This window comes from Aplidium turbinatum, chromosome 5 (assembly GCF_918807975.1).
Source record: "Aplidium turbinatum chromosome 5, kaAplTurb1.1, whole genome shotgun sequence".
NCBI classification, from domain to species: Eukaryota; Metazoa; Chordata; class Ascidiacea; order Aplousobranchia; family Polyclinidae; genus Aplidium; species Aplidium turbinatum.
In genome coordinates this window covers 20660456-20676901 of record NC_137476.1, presented here as the reverse complement: position 1 = coordinate 20676901, position 16446 = coordinate 20660456, and the positions used below count along the sequence as shown (strand labels likewise).

At 39.4% G+C, this 16446-nt stretch overlaps 1 protein-coding gene across 2 annotated transcripts; it reads right to left on the bottom strand.

Moving 5' to 3' along the window:
* Window positions 1-2989: 2989 nt before the first annotated feature.
* Window positions 2990-15021, bottom strand: LOC145769939 (transcription initiation factor TFIID subunit 4-like). Of its 2 annotated transcripts, XM_082581489.1 has the most exons (14): window positions 14637-15021; window positions 13840-13937; window positions 13314-13412; window positions 11192-11263; window positions 10845-10925; window positions 10143-10274; window positions 9736-9918; window positions 8707-8948; window positions 8204-8373; window positions 7674-7807; window positions 6887-7012; window positions 6420-6602; window positions 5965-5994; window positions 2990-5588 (listed from the first exon to the last, which is right to left on the bottom strand). In XM_082581489.1, exons 1-14 carry the CDS (start codon window positions 14956-14958, stop codon window positions 5481-5483), a joined length of 1980 nt encoding a protein of 659 aa, XP_082437615.1. In that variant the 5' UTR covers window positions 14959-15021; the 3' UTR covers window positions 2990-5480. The 2 variants fall into 2 exon arrangements, with proteins under 2 accessions (XP_082437615.1, XP_082437616.1); XM_082581490.1 differs by lacking the exon at window positions 13314-13412.
* Between the last annotated feature and the right edge of the window lie 1425 nt (window positions 15022-16446).

Here is a 16446-nt window from a genome sequence, read left to right as displayed (position 1 = left end):
TGAGCTGAAGAAAGCAGCAGCGAAACTAATGCAAAATGCGGAGAACAGAAACTGCTTTGAATTCATGGATAAAATCCCCATGCCACACCAGTGCTGCTAGTTTTGTGGGAGCTCAAGAGATTGTTAAGCGTGGAAAGCCGTACTCAGACGGAGATTATGGTACCGGTATATAAAAAAATCGTTCCCTAAAGAAGCAGAGAAACTGTGTTCTGATCTATATTTACAGAGCGTCGGGGTGTGCGCTTGAGCAACCCATGTTGGACTGCTCTCCATTCATCGGCATCTAATGGATGGAATAGCTCCCCGGCAACAACACTTCAACAATCGGAAACTTCACTCTGCCAATCTCGGTGACCGGCCCTGCGTCAGTTGTTCAAAGCCTCTACAAGTATGCGAAACTGCCAGGATTAAGCTCTGCAAGAAGCTTTTCCAGTCCGAGGATAAAGATTCAATCAAATCAAGCTACCACGAAGGCTTAGGGTGGTCCTTATATGTAGCTAAGAATTTAAGTTAGTGGTAATTGTACAGGTGCCCCTTACATTGGTTCACTTGATATAAAAACGCTTTCTGTGAAATATTCTTTGTTTTAAACAATACCTAATTAAAGAAATATGTAGTCTACTTGGCAGTAAACTAACCTAAAAGTAAAACATAGGCTACAGCCGATCTGGGATTGAGGAAACAGAAGCACGATAGCCTACTCTGTAGCAACGTAGATGGGTTGGTTTTATATCGTTATACTCGTTCTGACCAAGCCTCTGTTAGGTTATTCCTAATATTTCACATGCTTGTAGAGGCTTTTGGCTTGTTACCGTGATTAGCAGGGTGAAGTTTCCAATGTATATTGCCTGGGGATTATTCCATCCATTAGGTGCCCCTGAATGGGGAACAGTCCTGAAATGCGTTGCTTGCGCACACTCCGAGAGTCGAACCGGTGCCACTTGATCTTGAGTCGGCGCTTAACCACGGAGCTATTGCGGATGTCCTCCTAGATGTTCAGGGCACGGTGTTAAACTTGAAGCTGTCGTTTTGCAAATGGAAGGCTGTCGTCACTGTTGTGTCTTCACTGTCATTAGATAACTAATTAACATTTAAAATCTCAATAAAACCACCCTTACACATAAAATAAATATATTACCACAGTAGCCTATCCATATTAAACGTCTTAATCTAATTGGTTTATCACTTTCTGTGGGTGAAGGATAAACTTCTGTTATAAGCGAGCTACATGGTCATACAGATCATGTTCCAGTTAGCAATCTGCAGCAGATAGGAATCACTGACCAATCAGAAAGCAAGATTTCACCCAACTAAGAAAAACTTCGGGAGTAAAAGTTTGAGATCAGGTTTCTCACAATATTTGACAAGATCAAACTTGGAAAAAAATCAAGACAAATTTTGAAAAAAAAATGTAACAAAAGCTTAGAAATTTTTGTCGTGGGGTGGCGCAGCGGATAAGGCGTTGGCTTTCCAATAATGCAAACCTGGTTCAACTCCCGATTTAAGCTGGTTGTTGAAAACACCGCTCACTTCTACCTTGGGGGTGGTAAATTGGGTGGGCATAATTACTGAAAGGAGCTGGTCACTCTACTCACTTTAGTGCCGGGCTTAGGCCACAATGAGAACCTCATTTCCGACACTTGGAATCAAGTATGGAACCACTTATACTCCACAAATTTTCGAATGCTAACTTTTTAGGTAAGTTACTTGTCAGATTTATCAAAGTCTCTTGCCAGCATGCTTATGGAAATTTCGACATCATAGACAAATGTTGTGAATAACCTGATTAAATAAACTTTTACCCGCATTACATCCTGTCTTTTGGTTTGGTCTAAACAGCGACCTGCAGATTACAAATATGCTGCTGGTTATGGAATAGAAAATAGTTTGATACGTTTCGACTTACGTTTCATCAGTTTTGACCAAAGCTACAGAAATTAATTGTGCTGTCGCTTCACACAAAAGTTCGTAAGGTTGTCCTGCGGGAGGCAACGAGTACGAGCTTTTGACAAAAACCGATAGAAATATGGAAGTGTAAAAATTCTCAAATGAGCAAGAAACGGGAAGTCGTTTAATCAGTGTGCAACAGGTTGAGAAGCATTGATATCATAGCTTGGAAACAGTCGTAATCATCATCCGTTTGTCCCTGCTCGTAGGAGACCTGGCATTTGTCCCAACTAGAAAGGGTCGGGCAGAGTAGGCTACAACTCTTTTGCCGTGTTTTCCTATTGTTAGAATTGATTCTGTCTAGGTTTCTTGCACTGATGTCATCTCGTACCAACTCCAGCTACGGTATCTTTTTTGGTCTTCCCCTGGACAGAAATATTTTTTGCCATCAGACATACGTTCTAGTTGTATGATTTTGAATCTTTATCCTCGGACTGACAAAGCCTTGATTGGTTATTCCTGGTAGTTCCGCATACTTGTAGAGGCTCTTGACACAGGGCCTGTTACCGAGATTGACAGAGTGAAGTTTTCCGATTGTTGCCGGGGAATTATTCCATTCACTAGGTGCCGCTGAATGGAGAGCAGTACTGAGAATGCGTTGCTCAAGCGCACACCCGGATTCGAACCAGCGCCGTGTGATTTTGAGCCGGGCGTGTAACCACTGAGCTATCGGGGCGGATTCTACATGCCAATACCATCGCAAACGGTGTTTCTAAGAAACTCACTGATGCTTTCTATTTGTTTCATCTCTAGAATACTTTCATTTCTAATTCTTTCCTTCGGTTTTTTTTACACATCATTCTCATTTCTGTTGTTTTCAACCTGTTTAAATCTTCAATTCTTATGGCCCATCCTTCAGCTCCGTAGCACATTGCACTTCTTACGCATGTTTTATGAAATGGCTTTTCATTTTTCTAGGAACTCTTCCCCACAAAATCCCCGATACTTCCTTGATTTTTTTCAATCAGCTCTTAGCATTGTCAATCATTGTAGATGCTTGCACTCTTTCATAGCCACACTCAGGACATTTCCCAGGTAGCAGAACGTTTCAACCACTTTCAGTTTATCCCCATCTAGAGTGACTGCCGTAACAGGCAATTTTTAGAAAATCAAATACAAGCCATCATCGAAGTCATATAAACATAAATGTCGTACGGCAATTATTGGCTTATGAGGGCAAAGTAGCTGTTAACATCCTTGAGAGCATTTGCACCCTTCATCAACCTCAGTAACAGATTTTCATAATTGATACGACTACGATTTAATGATACACCAAAGAAAACTCATCTTCGTTGAGTCTAATACAAGTCAGCAGTTGTCAACTGAGCAAGCAACATTTTAGCAAGTGGCTGAAGTTGGAAAATGATGAAACTGAGCAAGCCGGAACTTGAAATGTCGCAAGTCAGAAAAATGAGTTTGACAAGCGATGACCAAGCAAGTCCGACGTGAGCACGTAAATCTTATTTGCTGACTTGGCAGTAGCTGAAATGAACTTGCTGAGTTGTCGCATGCCGGGTGGCCCGACGATCTGTCAGTTGCTACGCGGCCATTAATTGTCTCGAGCCCATTGGAATATAGCAGCAGACCAGTGTACGAAACTAACCATTTTAATTATCCCAGTAGTTTTTGAACACAATTATCATATTATCGGTGTTTAGACACGGCGGTCGCAGTTCAGGTTTGCAAGCGGACATGTCGGAGAAACCCTTGCTGATGCTCGATGGGGATGCTTTGACAACAGATTGAAACTCTTTGAGCATGGCATCAAAATCATATGAGACACTAGATGCTGCAAAAAATTTCAAGAGTTGCTTGCTACTCACCCGTTGCTGCGGTGGACACGTATTAAAGAAATTTGTTAAATTCACTCAATTATTTTAACTGGTAAACCATTACACATAACTATAGAACAGGAAAGAAATTTTAAATTCCTGTTTTCGAAACCCACACTTTTTCCCTTACAGCTCATGCTTCTATGTTCAATGTTCATGTCTAATGGTTTACCATCTTAACCATTGTTGGTGAATCGCTTACCACGACAAGCAGTTCCACAAACAAAATAAAAAAATATGACGCAATAAAAAAGCGAATACGGTTGAGGTCCGCATGACAAATCTTGTAGAAGTCAATAAAGGAATTAAAACGCGTTCGAGATATGTAGACTTTCAATTACAAGATGTTGGAACGACGTAAACTAAATAAAATGTTACCAAACCTAATCGGCAAACCGTTCTATGCAATGATAAAGCATAAAGTTACCTGAAAAACACAAATGTCCTCTCGCAGATCCCAACCAGCAAATCAAATCTGATTTGTAGCTGGGGACATCCTGCAGAGAAGAGTTGGACGTTCACAAAACGTCGTATCAACGTAGTGATAAATGATAGACAGAATAATTTGATGATGCCGCAGCCCCCTAGTTTCCACACTACAAAAAAAACGAAAAAAAAAATAGGGTGAGTTCAAACAACAAATCGTTCCCGCGGGGTACAAGTAAAGTTTCACCCCACTTTGCTCTCAACGTGCAATGTTTACCTCACAATGCACGGAGACAACAGTTTATTGTGACTATGAAGCGCTGTTTATACTGTGGTTCCTGGCCAAACAACAGAATCTTTAATTTTTCAATGATTTAACGTGTCAGCAGACGTTGAATCAATGTAAAAGTGAGGAATTTTGTTGTCTGGGTAATGAGTTGATCTTCCCATTTTCCAAAAGCGTCAGCAGACGTTGAATCAATGCAAGGAACTGGTTTGTAGGCTGGGAGAGCAATAATGCTTTTACTCGTCGGCCGTGTGAGTGAACAACGCCAGGAATAAGTGATTGATGACGTCATCATAAGGAAGTTGCTCTAACGAAATAGACTTTAGTCGAACGTTTGTACATCGATCAGCTGTGGGGGAGAATGTTCGACAGTATCGCATTGCCTAATTCCATCACTGACACAAAAATATATTTATCATTTCGCATCAAAACTGAGCTGGAGGTGTCAAGTGCTGTGATAAAGTTTCGCAGAAAGTTTGCCAGAAAATTCTTTCTCTATGTAAATAGAATAATAGAAAAAAAAGACTGGCAATAAAATGCTAAAGGTATACATAAAAACTTTTCTTTAATGTCTATACTAAGTTAAAGTTGAACCAGAGATATTAAAATTTGTTCAAGGATTTAAATTAACGAGGTGTGGAGTGTACACATGAAAATGGAAGTTTAATTGTTTAAAGATGACTTTGCCATGGTGATGGAAACACGTGGCGCTTTGAAGTCAGCGAATAAACCGAGGAGGAAGTGTTTCTGTAGCCTCGAGTGAAGGCGTATGTGTTCATCGCAGCTCCTCTCCTGTACCGTGGCTCCTCTGCGCTTGGCCAGAACGTTCCATCGTTTGCTCACGTGATCACGTACGTATAACGTAAAACTGAGCGTAACGTCCGAGGACACGCGTCGTCGCGTGACGAGAGGGGATTTCCCTCTAGGCGGGCAGTGTTCAGCTTCGCGCCAACGTATCACGTGACGAGAAGGTCGTTGCGAGAAGATTCTCACTTGAGGTAGGACTTGTACAGCGGAGTGGACTTGCAGGTTTCACGCTCGTGCTCCATGACAAACACCAAGTCGCGCAGATTCACCCGCTTCGTCCTTGACCGGGTCTGATGACGTCAAATAGCAGTAAGTACAACAAACCAGCGACCAGCATGTTCAAAAGGCAAGATTCAGTTTCCATCTTATAATATTCAGTCACCGAAAGATTGATAAACTGATATGTGTCTTTTGAACTTATCATTAATAACCAATTAGCCATGCATCCATACATCGATTACTGTGCATTTACTGTACGGATAAATAGAGTTAACAAAGAATCAAAAATTTCATAAAAATGGCATTAATAAAACTCAAGACAGTTTGACAACTTTATTGAAAAACTTCGCCAATTTGCGTTGCATCTGGCAGCATTGTCGCTTGACATTTGATGTAGCATTTCATAAACATGATGTAATTTATTATAATATCAAAATGTAGACTCACCACACTTCTTGAGGTTGCACCTCCTTGATTCTGCAACATATTTATACGGTAACTGATGATAAACATGAATACTGAAACGTTTGGTCGTTCATCAGGATAATTATCGTTTCTAGCATTAGTTGCAACGTTTATCTGACGGAAGTGAAAGTAAAAGCAAAGACACACAAGTTGATTTAATGCTTCACTGACGTTTCGCGCACCATGATAATGCGCATCCTCAGAGCGAATAACACACAAAATAAAGTTAACGCAGTGATATACTGCAGTGCTGTTGAAGGCAAGAGAACAAAATGCAAAACATACATAATTTTAAAGGTTGACCAAGAGATGTATGAGCGGATGTATTGTCATTGGTCATTCTTGTCTGATGCAAATAAATAAATAAATGAAAAAGTTATTATTTGTAACAAAGTCTGGCAAATTGGGTGCTCGATGGAGTGAGTCCACTCACTGACCTCTAGTAACCCTGTAGACGAGTGAGGCGAATCAAGTCTTGACTTCTTCTTTCGGGGACCAATGGCGTTCCGAGCGGTTTCGTCGGCATTTCGAATCTGCAACTTCTCGAGTTCCTGCTGCTGCATCTCCTTCGCTCTCTCCTTCAGCCTCAAGTGTTCCGGGTTGTCATTCTTTGAGCGACTCTGAAAGACAAACAACGGATCATTGGACAGATGTTGCAACAATAAATTCTCCTGAGAGTATCACGTGGTACCGCTAACATTGCCAAGAAAGAAATCCGTTTGAATTTTATTTGAAAAAAAAAAACGTTTTAAAATACAATTTTGTTTTCTACCATGAAAGTTTTTCACGATGAAAATGTGTCAGAAAAAAAATAACATGATTTCAAGTGAGATGCCATAAAATCATGGCATGACTCTTGCAGTAGTCATCTTTGGATGACAATAGAGAGGCCTTAACTTGTCACCTTCATGGCTCGCATCAGGATATCGCGTTCCGCTTCATCGTGCTTCTTCTTTTCTATCTGATCAAGCTCCTGAAGGAACTTGAGCTGTGTCTTCACGTCACTCACCGCTTTATAATGATCTTCCTCCTGATAAAGTGACGCAATGATCAGATTGTAACATATTAAATAGATTTGCAATAGATTGAGTTTCGCTTTTAGCAGCATGATCGTAGCTTACTTAGCCTGATGCTGCGAGTTCGCTGTGGTGCAATTCGCTATTACCACAGCGAACTCGCAGCATCAAGCTAGTAAGCTAATATCTATTATACATTGTGAAGTTAAGCAGATTTATTAAGGAAATATTCTTTTTGTGCAACTCGTAATTGTTCACTCTTATAGAGTATAAGGACGCGAACACTGTGCTACGACAAAACTGACCACAGCCCAACAGAGCTGTGGAATCGGGCGAAATATATACGACTCCGACTCTTTGGTTTATAACTGACCGAGTCCGGATACGCCAAAATCCTTCCGACTCCACAGCCCTGGTTGTAAGCACACCACATGGAACTTATTGGGTGGATTTCACAAGTTACAAAGTTTAGAACGCATGTTGAGCTAGTAAGAGTATTTTTGAGCCAATTGTAACTTAAGTTTCCACAAATTCAAAACAACTAGATGCAGATATCGAAACATATCCTTAATCAACACCAAATATTGATTAAACAACATTGCTCCAAGTTTGCAAAAATTCTTTTTTGCATTGGTTTATCGGACAACGTTGACCTAGCTACCATTGTGCACTTACCTTGTAGTTGACCATGCGGTGGCAAACAACAGCAGATAGCTTTCCAATGATGTTCTTTAACCTGGTCTCAGCCGCACATGAAAGGAACTTAACAGCATCGGCGTGAATGTGTTGGATCTGCGGATTTCTTGCGGCTGTGATGCGACGTAGGAGGTCAGCATTTTGACATATAAAAACTTATCAATCATCAACCTCATTAGAAATAGAGATCAAGACATTCTGACGCGTTTGGATGTTTGTTAATGTCAGGATTGTTATCTTTTCTAGTAATAGTTGCAACGTTCATCTGATGAATGCGAAAGTAAAAGCAAAGGGGAAAATACAAGTTGCTTGATTGCTTCACTGACGTTTTACGCACCATGACAATGCGCATCCTCAGATCGAATAACACACAAAATAAAACTTACGAAGTTATATACTGCAGGGTCGTTGAAGGTAAGAGACACAGTGAAACATACATTATTTCAAATTGTGATTAATGTATGTTCCTGACACAGAACAAAACTTTAAAATAGAAACGTGGCTCTCACCGATTTCCGACATCCGTCGTTGGAGTACGGACGTGTTTAGAACCTGCATGTCTGAACACGACCTGGTCTGCGTGCCCACCAGCTCGGAATTGGTTGCTAGGATACGTGCGCTCTCTTCCGAGAGGTTGACGCCAGCCATAGATGCCACGTCGTTTATATCGTCATCATCTCTGCAAAACCATTACCAATTGCACTCAAGAGAACATAAATAAAAGGAGTAAAACAGTATATATCTCACAGATTCAAGTGCCGGTATACTCTGGTATCTAGCTTTCATAATAACTCGTGTAAACGCAATACCAGCGCCTCCGCTTTCATGGTGTGTATTGAAGAAAGTGGATGGCCAACTTGTTGATTTAAAAATGTTTGGCTGAAAATTAGCAATTGCAACCGACAAATGCAACATCACAATGCCAAAATAGGTTCACTTGGAGTCAGATTTACTCCATGTGCTGCTAACAATTTCGGACTTTGACGTCAGTCACAATTAGGAGGAGACTTACTTATATAAACTTCCACCACCACTTCCTCCTGCATTCCATCGTTGACCTCTTTGTTGAGGCATGCTGTAAGTCTGCCTCACCGTGGACGGACCAGATGGGCGTACTCCTCCAATTGAAATGGCCTGTGCAGGCTGCTGAAATGGAGCATGTGGTTGCTCTGGAGGAGGAGTTTGAAGAGAAGGATGCTTCAAAGGAGGTCCGGTGGATGTTACTCGAGGAAGTCGGATCTCAGGAACATTGCTCTTCAATAAGTAATGAACGTTTAAAGAAGCAGACATACAAAAAGCAAGAAAGCAGCTGAATGGTTGAGCAAATGCAAACAAGTCGAGGCAAGTGGCAACCCATGTGGTGTACAAACCTTGCAGTCTTTTTAAATACATGATCTTAACATTCCGTAAAGTATTCAATAGACTACAACAGTATATAGCACGCAACCAACACAACAGGCTGAAGGACAATATATATAGATTTATTTGTTTGTATAGTTCGTTTTTTCACATTCATGATCACATGTTACTGCACAAAATCGAATCCTAAACAACAAACCAGTCGAGAGCTTAGTTGTTGACGTTTTTATTCTCAGTTTTACTGTACAAAAAAAATTCACTAAGCAATCGGCCAGTAATTTGTTAATTATGCGATGAAACCTTTTCGTTGAACTGACGGTGATATTGCAAAAACTTACAAGCTTTCAATTTGGAGGCTGATAAATACGTTTGTTACAAAAAGAGTGTTTAACATTTCTTCCAGAAACAAAACAAAAATATGCCTCCTTTGGTCCCACACCAGCCAAAGTTGTGCTGTGTTGTAGTACTTGTCCGGACACCATGAACCATACTTACTATCTGCAATGTTTGAGAGCTCTGGTACTCGTAAATTTATTACGTCATACACAGTAGATTGTGATGTATTATGATATTGTAATTCATAATTAAAAAGGCTTTGAGAAACATGAGTTTTAACTAGGCGAATGAGCAAGATTCGTCAGCAAATCACGAAAAAGTAAAATGGTGATTACACAGAACTCACTCGAAATGCCTTGACAGTTGATTTGCTCGTTTTCGCAGCCATCTTTCCTTGTATTCCTGGAGAAGCGGGCGCTTTCTGGGAATCTGCTCTTACGGCAGCCTGAGCTACCCTCACAGCTGCTGGATTTGACTGACCGCTTTGATTTTGTTGTAACATGGTTAATCGTAATAGTGGCAAACTCCGCTGGAAGAAAATTTGCACAACATTTATCTAAAGGGCTTGTTTAACAAAAGCATGAGCCGTTTGCTTTGCATGTACACATAATTAACAAATAGAATCCAAGCACACAAAATTCAGTCAATTGTTAGAAGCGCTAGTCTCAGAAGTTTCAAATCACACAAAACTTCTGTTTCTTCTGACGTTTAGCTATCATTCCAACAAATATGATATGAAACAGTTAAAGATACCTGCAAAAACGGCACCAGATAAGGTTGTGGAGAAGATTTCAGCTCAGCTTGAAGCCGCTTTGTGAAGTCTTCGGGAGATATTTTGTCATCTATCAGATTTTGTACAAGAGCTTTTACATTCTGCACGGTTTCCTGCCAATTTTTGAGACATTTAGAGAAATGGCGTGAAAAAATTCTCTACGACTACATGCAGAAAGAATATAATTTATTTAATATAATATCCTCATAAAATAACTTTATGATTGAACTATTTTAGGCATACGAAGTCGAGTAACGTAATCAAGTTAAACATCTTCAAGTTTATTACATATAGAAACACAAAACTACGCAACAAATTAAGTATCGAACGTTTTCGACATCACTAGATGTCCTCTTCAGGAAGAGGACATCCTGAAAAGGACATCTAGTGATGTCGAAAACGTTCGATACTTAATTTGTTGCATAGTTTTGTGTTTCTATATGTAATAAACTTGAAGATGTTAAACTTGATCACGTTATTCGGCTTCGTATGCGTATGGTTCAACAAGAGAAACTCTCTACCGAAGCTCTAACTTCACAATTGCTTTAACAAAACACATATATATATAATACTAATACACTACAGGATATTACAATATGACGAGATCTATTACCTTGCTCAGAGCCAACAATAGCAACAATACACCATACATTATAAAAGAATCTGTTGCATTGGCATGTCACCTGTGGTTGACCCCCACCAGAGGCCAGTTTAATCAGCGTTGTCAAAAAATTTCTACATTTGTGCACATCCACCATATCTTCCTGAAACATACAGTCAAAAACTGTAGTAAAAGTTAAGTAAGCATGCACAAAAACACTTTAAACCCTCGTCAGAACACTATCTGACAAAGACAATTTTTTAATGCTTTCCGACCAGGATCTTGCAGGAATGATCACCAACACCAAGTCCAAGAATAATGCCTCTCTACTGCAGCTGAAACGTTAATACATTCTTGTTATAAGTCTTATTTATCCAACACTTCCGTGTTGCCACCCAAATCTGTGCAAGACGTGACGTGTAATCTTACTTGAGAAAGAGAGATTGGAGTCGCAGTGGTTGCGGCAGGTTTAGTTTCTGCTGGCTTAGCAACTGTGGCGATCTGCAAAGTTAATTTTATGTGAATCAAAGTGGTAAAAAGTCATACTAACTAACTTGATAGAAAATATCACTCTGTATTCACTGCAAGAACGATACTGTGATGCTATTGAAAAACCCAGTTTTACAGAGTGACACAAAAAAACGTTCATCAGTAAAAATCGAATAACATTTAAAAAATTTTATTTAGATTAAAACAAAAATTCAGCTACATTAGGTCAAGTATATGTATAAAACATCTCCGAAGTTTCAAGTCTATACCACAAAAACTCTTTGTTTAACTGGCGCTCAAAAAATGTGCTCTAAATGAGCTCCCCGTTGCTGCAAGCACATTTGGATCCGGCGGGCAAAGTTCTCAATAACCCTCCCACATTCTTCCCTTGGGATTGCTTTTATTGTTGCTGTAATTGCTGCCTTTAGATCAGGAATAGTCTGGGGGTTGTTGCCATACACCCTATCCTTAAGGTAGCCCCACAGATAAAAATCTGGGGTGTTCAAGTCCGGTGAATACGGCGGCCACTCCTGGTCACACCTGCTGCTGATCAGTCGGTCAGGAAAACGCTGCTGTAGCTATGCCAATGATTCGTTTGAAGTGTGGGGGGTGGCACCATCCTGCTGGAACCACTGGAGGTCCCTGACGACTCCTCTTCGTCGACCAAGTGCTGTCCAGAATTTGCCAAGCACCTGAACATATCGCTCGGTGTTGATTGTCACAGACCGCTCGTTGTCGTCCTCGAACCAGAATGGTCCAATAATGCCATGTTTGGCGATGGCGACCCATCCAGTGCACTTTACAGAGTGTAATGGCCTTTGCAGACAGTACTGAGGGGGTTTGCTACCCCAGAAAATGTTGTTCTTAGAGTTCACATGACCTGACAGCAGAAAATGTGCCTCATTCGAAAACCAGACATTGTCAAAGAAGTCTGTCTTGTCAGCGTCAATCTTGTCGCAAAACCACTGGCACATGATCACTCGTTTCCTTATGTCGGCAGGTGTAAGTTTTTGTTTAATCTGTATCCTGTAAGGATAGAGGTTGAGATCTGCGATCAAAATTCTCCGCACAGACTCCCGGTTCATTCCAAGCTCCTGACTTCGTCGACGCACAGACTTGAGTGGGCTGCGAACAACAGAGTCTCGAACTGCATCAACGTTCTGTGGTGTCCTTGATGATGTCGGACTTCCACAGTGTGATTGTCTGTTACTATCTTTACGATTGAGATTATTAACAGTCCCATGGGTTTGGAACTTGTTGACCCATCTGTAGATCATTGTGTGGGCAGGAAATTCATGACATCCAAACCGTTTATTGAATTGCAGTTGAGCCGCGAGGATAGTATTCAGCCGAAAATAGGCCTCAACTATAAATGTCTTTTGTTCAGTAGTCCATGGCATCTCGATGTTGAAATTTTCTAAACTTTTAGAACATTAATTTTTATTGGTAAATCTGAAAAATAAAAATAATTGATTAATTATTTCAAAAGTTATTCAAGTTTAGGTGATGAACGTTTTTTTTGTGTCACCCTGTACATCAAGAATTTTTTGATTGTAAATTGTGTAATTATCATGTACACCAATGTACAGTTATAAGCTTTGTACCTTGGGTGAAAGAAAGTTTTAAAACAACAATTTCTTCCATGTTATGAACTTACGCAATTGAGCATGGTCAAACCGACTAAGTAACGAACAAGATAAGATGCCTACAAATGCTGAACAGTTTCTACTTTTACCAATTGTATCACATTGATTTCTTTCAGCCCAACAGCACATTGAATAAATTGTTTACAATAAAGTTGATAGTATAATGCTAGATATGGTGCCAAAAGAAAGATGTCAATTAAAAATTACAGTGTCAGCAAAGTTAGTCCATCCTTGTACAGTGGCAAGAGCATAAGCGAATAAACATAACACAAGAAAACGTGAAATAAAGAGTCAACAAATTTCAAAAATCCCAATGTTTTGCAAACATGCTGAAGATTACGATTTATATTTATTAAGTACCGGTAATTAAAAAAAAAAAATTTTGTCAGTCAACAACAATGGATTATTTCACTCACAGATGATACAACAGACACAGGCCTCCCAACTGTGGTTACTGAAAGTGGGGTGGTCACAGCAGTGGTTGTTACAATGCGTGTGGTTGGTGCAACAATAGTCTAAGAAAATGAAAACAGTTTCTAATAAAATCAAATGTAAACATTACTTGCAAATGTAGTCATAAAAAACAAAACTAAGGTATGGTGGGTTAAATCTGTTAGCTGAAGAAAAATACAAAATATTATTAAATACACACAGAACACACAAAAAAAACAAGATCTTATGGTCCTGCAATATATTTTTGCCTTTAATTTAATACATAGTTTTGAAAATCTCCCAGATAAAAAAATTATTAGCTCCAGCTGAAAACATTTGCATGCGATCGTCAGAAACCAAAATATACTGTGCTTCAAAAGTAAAGATTTCCAACTACTACTTTGATCAGTAGCAGGTGCCTTGTAATGACAGACTTGAACTAATAACTTCTATATTTAGTGTGCAGCTATGTACTGTGCGGTACATCAGAAAAGAAAAACATATGAAGACCTGTGTAGATCCTTGGGATTGCTGAGTTGTGCTGTTGGAAGCCTGAGTTCCATTAACCAGAACAAACTGACCGTTGGTGGTCTTTGTGAGTACCATACCTAAAGCATAGAAGCTGAATTACATTCAGTGACTCATAAGATGACATGCGGCTCATTGAGTACTAAAATAAAAAAGACATTCTGTGAAACTAAGATTCAACACACTAGTATAAATCTAAATGTTTCTCGGTAGTGAAAGAATTCAGCTGCAGTAAAATAGTCAGCATAAGCAATATAAAAAACTTAAAATCATGCATGTTTGGGATGGATATAGTGCTACACAAACACATTGCTAACTGTCATAATTACAAGCAACAATATTATTTTAATTTACATTCATCATCATTTTGTTACATCCTCGTATGGAGGGTTGGATACAATGCGCCATTGTTCTCGACCATGAGCTGTGCGTACTGCACAGTACTATTCATAAGTTAATTTTGTCCATTTTGTGATGTTTGTTGTCCAAATCATTCTTGGTCTGTTGAATTTACATTAACTGCTCGAAATACATCAGTCATGCATAACATAATAAAAAATCTTCTTTCTAAAAACTTGTTTTTAAGGACATATTGTTGCATAAAAAAGTTTTAAATGCAACCTAGACAACAAATTTACAAACTTTCCAGGAAAGAGTATATATATATGCTTACATTGCTTACACTAGCCACTTCAATAATCATGTATAAATTTCATTGTATAACACATCCTATTTCCAAGTTTTACTGCTCAATTGTAACAGTAGCAAAATCGACTTACCAGGTGGAACATTGACTGGCCGTTGTACAGTTGAAGGTGATGTTGTTGAATTAGCCATTCTTTGAACTGGAACTCCAGTTGATATTTGCGAAGTAACTTGCATTGCACCAGTGGTCAGACCAGATCTAACTGGTTGCAACTGGATATATTTTGTGGTTGCAGTGTTAGCATTTTCTTGTCGAACCAATGTAGTAGAACTACTGTTGATATGAGAAGAATTTAAGGATGTGAAAGTGGTTGTGGAATTTGCTACTCCACTAATAGTTGTCATCGTAACTGAATTTCCAACTGGATTCAGTCCAACAGAGTACACAAGAGGCATTCTACAAAAATGTCCTACATAAGATTATACACCATACTTGAATATAACATTCTTAGAAGGTTGCCATCACTGAATAAAACAAAATATTATATACCAACTGAAGGGTGGTCCAACCACTACATAACTTTACAATGCAATTTAAATGACTTCAACCTGAATGCCACTATCCAGCCCTCGAAATTAGCTTCCATCTACGACGGCAAAAACATTGCCGTCGCCAAATCAGCAAACCTTGGATTGCGGCGGCAATTGCCGTATGCTTTAAAGTTTAAACAAACGAAATTTTAATCGTTTATTCTTCGTGTTTCATACGGCGGTAGCGGAGAGCATCACGCAAGCTATTTTACGCGCTGACAATGCTCTTGTAAACTGTAAAAAGTTTGCAACCTTGTAAATACTGGCTTAATTGTTACGAAAAAGTTATTGTTACATCGAATGCTTACTGTTTACCGGTGTCGTTGCAAATATAAATCATGGTGAAGGATACAGTTGAAAAGTAGAATTTACCTGCTATAGGTTATCAAACAGAGGGAACAGAAGGAAAAAGTTAGTGTGGTATTTTACAAAATTTATAAAGAACTTTATGACGGAAACAAATCGGAATTAGAAAAGCTAAGGGGTCAAGTTAAAAAAGTAGAACAAAATTGGATAAATGGTTCTTCAGCAGTAAAATAATGCTTCCGATCATATGGCATTGCGCGTTCACGAACGGGCAGTTTTGCGTCTTCAAGTATTCCAGTGACGACGCGACAACCTCATCCTCCGATACAGCATCTGATGATTCCGATTTATATATGATATCCGACTAGTTCTTTATCCAACAGGCTTTGTGTTGCTCGCACGCAGTATCCCAATTGTGCCGAAATTATGTCAGGATAAACATAAATCGAGCCAATCTTCTCGCAGGGAGCTATTAATTTGTTACCAGTACCTGTTTGAGCAATTAACGTTATTTTATGATGGTTCAACGTCGCTAGATGTCGAAAAACAAACGTAAATTTCTTATTGGGCATTGTTGTTACCCAGGCAGCATAATTCGTTATTTTTGCATTGATTTTGCGTCTGTAGACGTTGAATCGATGTAGAAATGATGGTTTTGCTGTCTGGGTGCACAATATAACCCGCCGGGAAAATTGTAAATTGATTTGTGCGGACTCGAACATTGAATCAACCCAAAATTAACTCACTTTTCCCCTGAGCTATTTTACGTGAATTAACGTTAACAGCGTGCGTATTGCGTTGCTCGCTTTATCGCTACTTTAAGTATTATTACATCACAACAAATCAAACGATGCGGTCGTGATAGACTACTCTAGTATACTTTTCCCTTCTCGTTTCACATGTTTTGGTACAATTGTTTCGTAATAAACGTTCAGAGCAATTGCCGACGCAATTTCAACTTTTGCCGTTTGGCCTCGGCAAAGTTCTTGCCAAGTAAAAATATGCTATAAAATATAATATTTTCGAAGACTGCGTGAGTGTTCACAG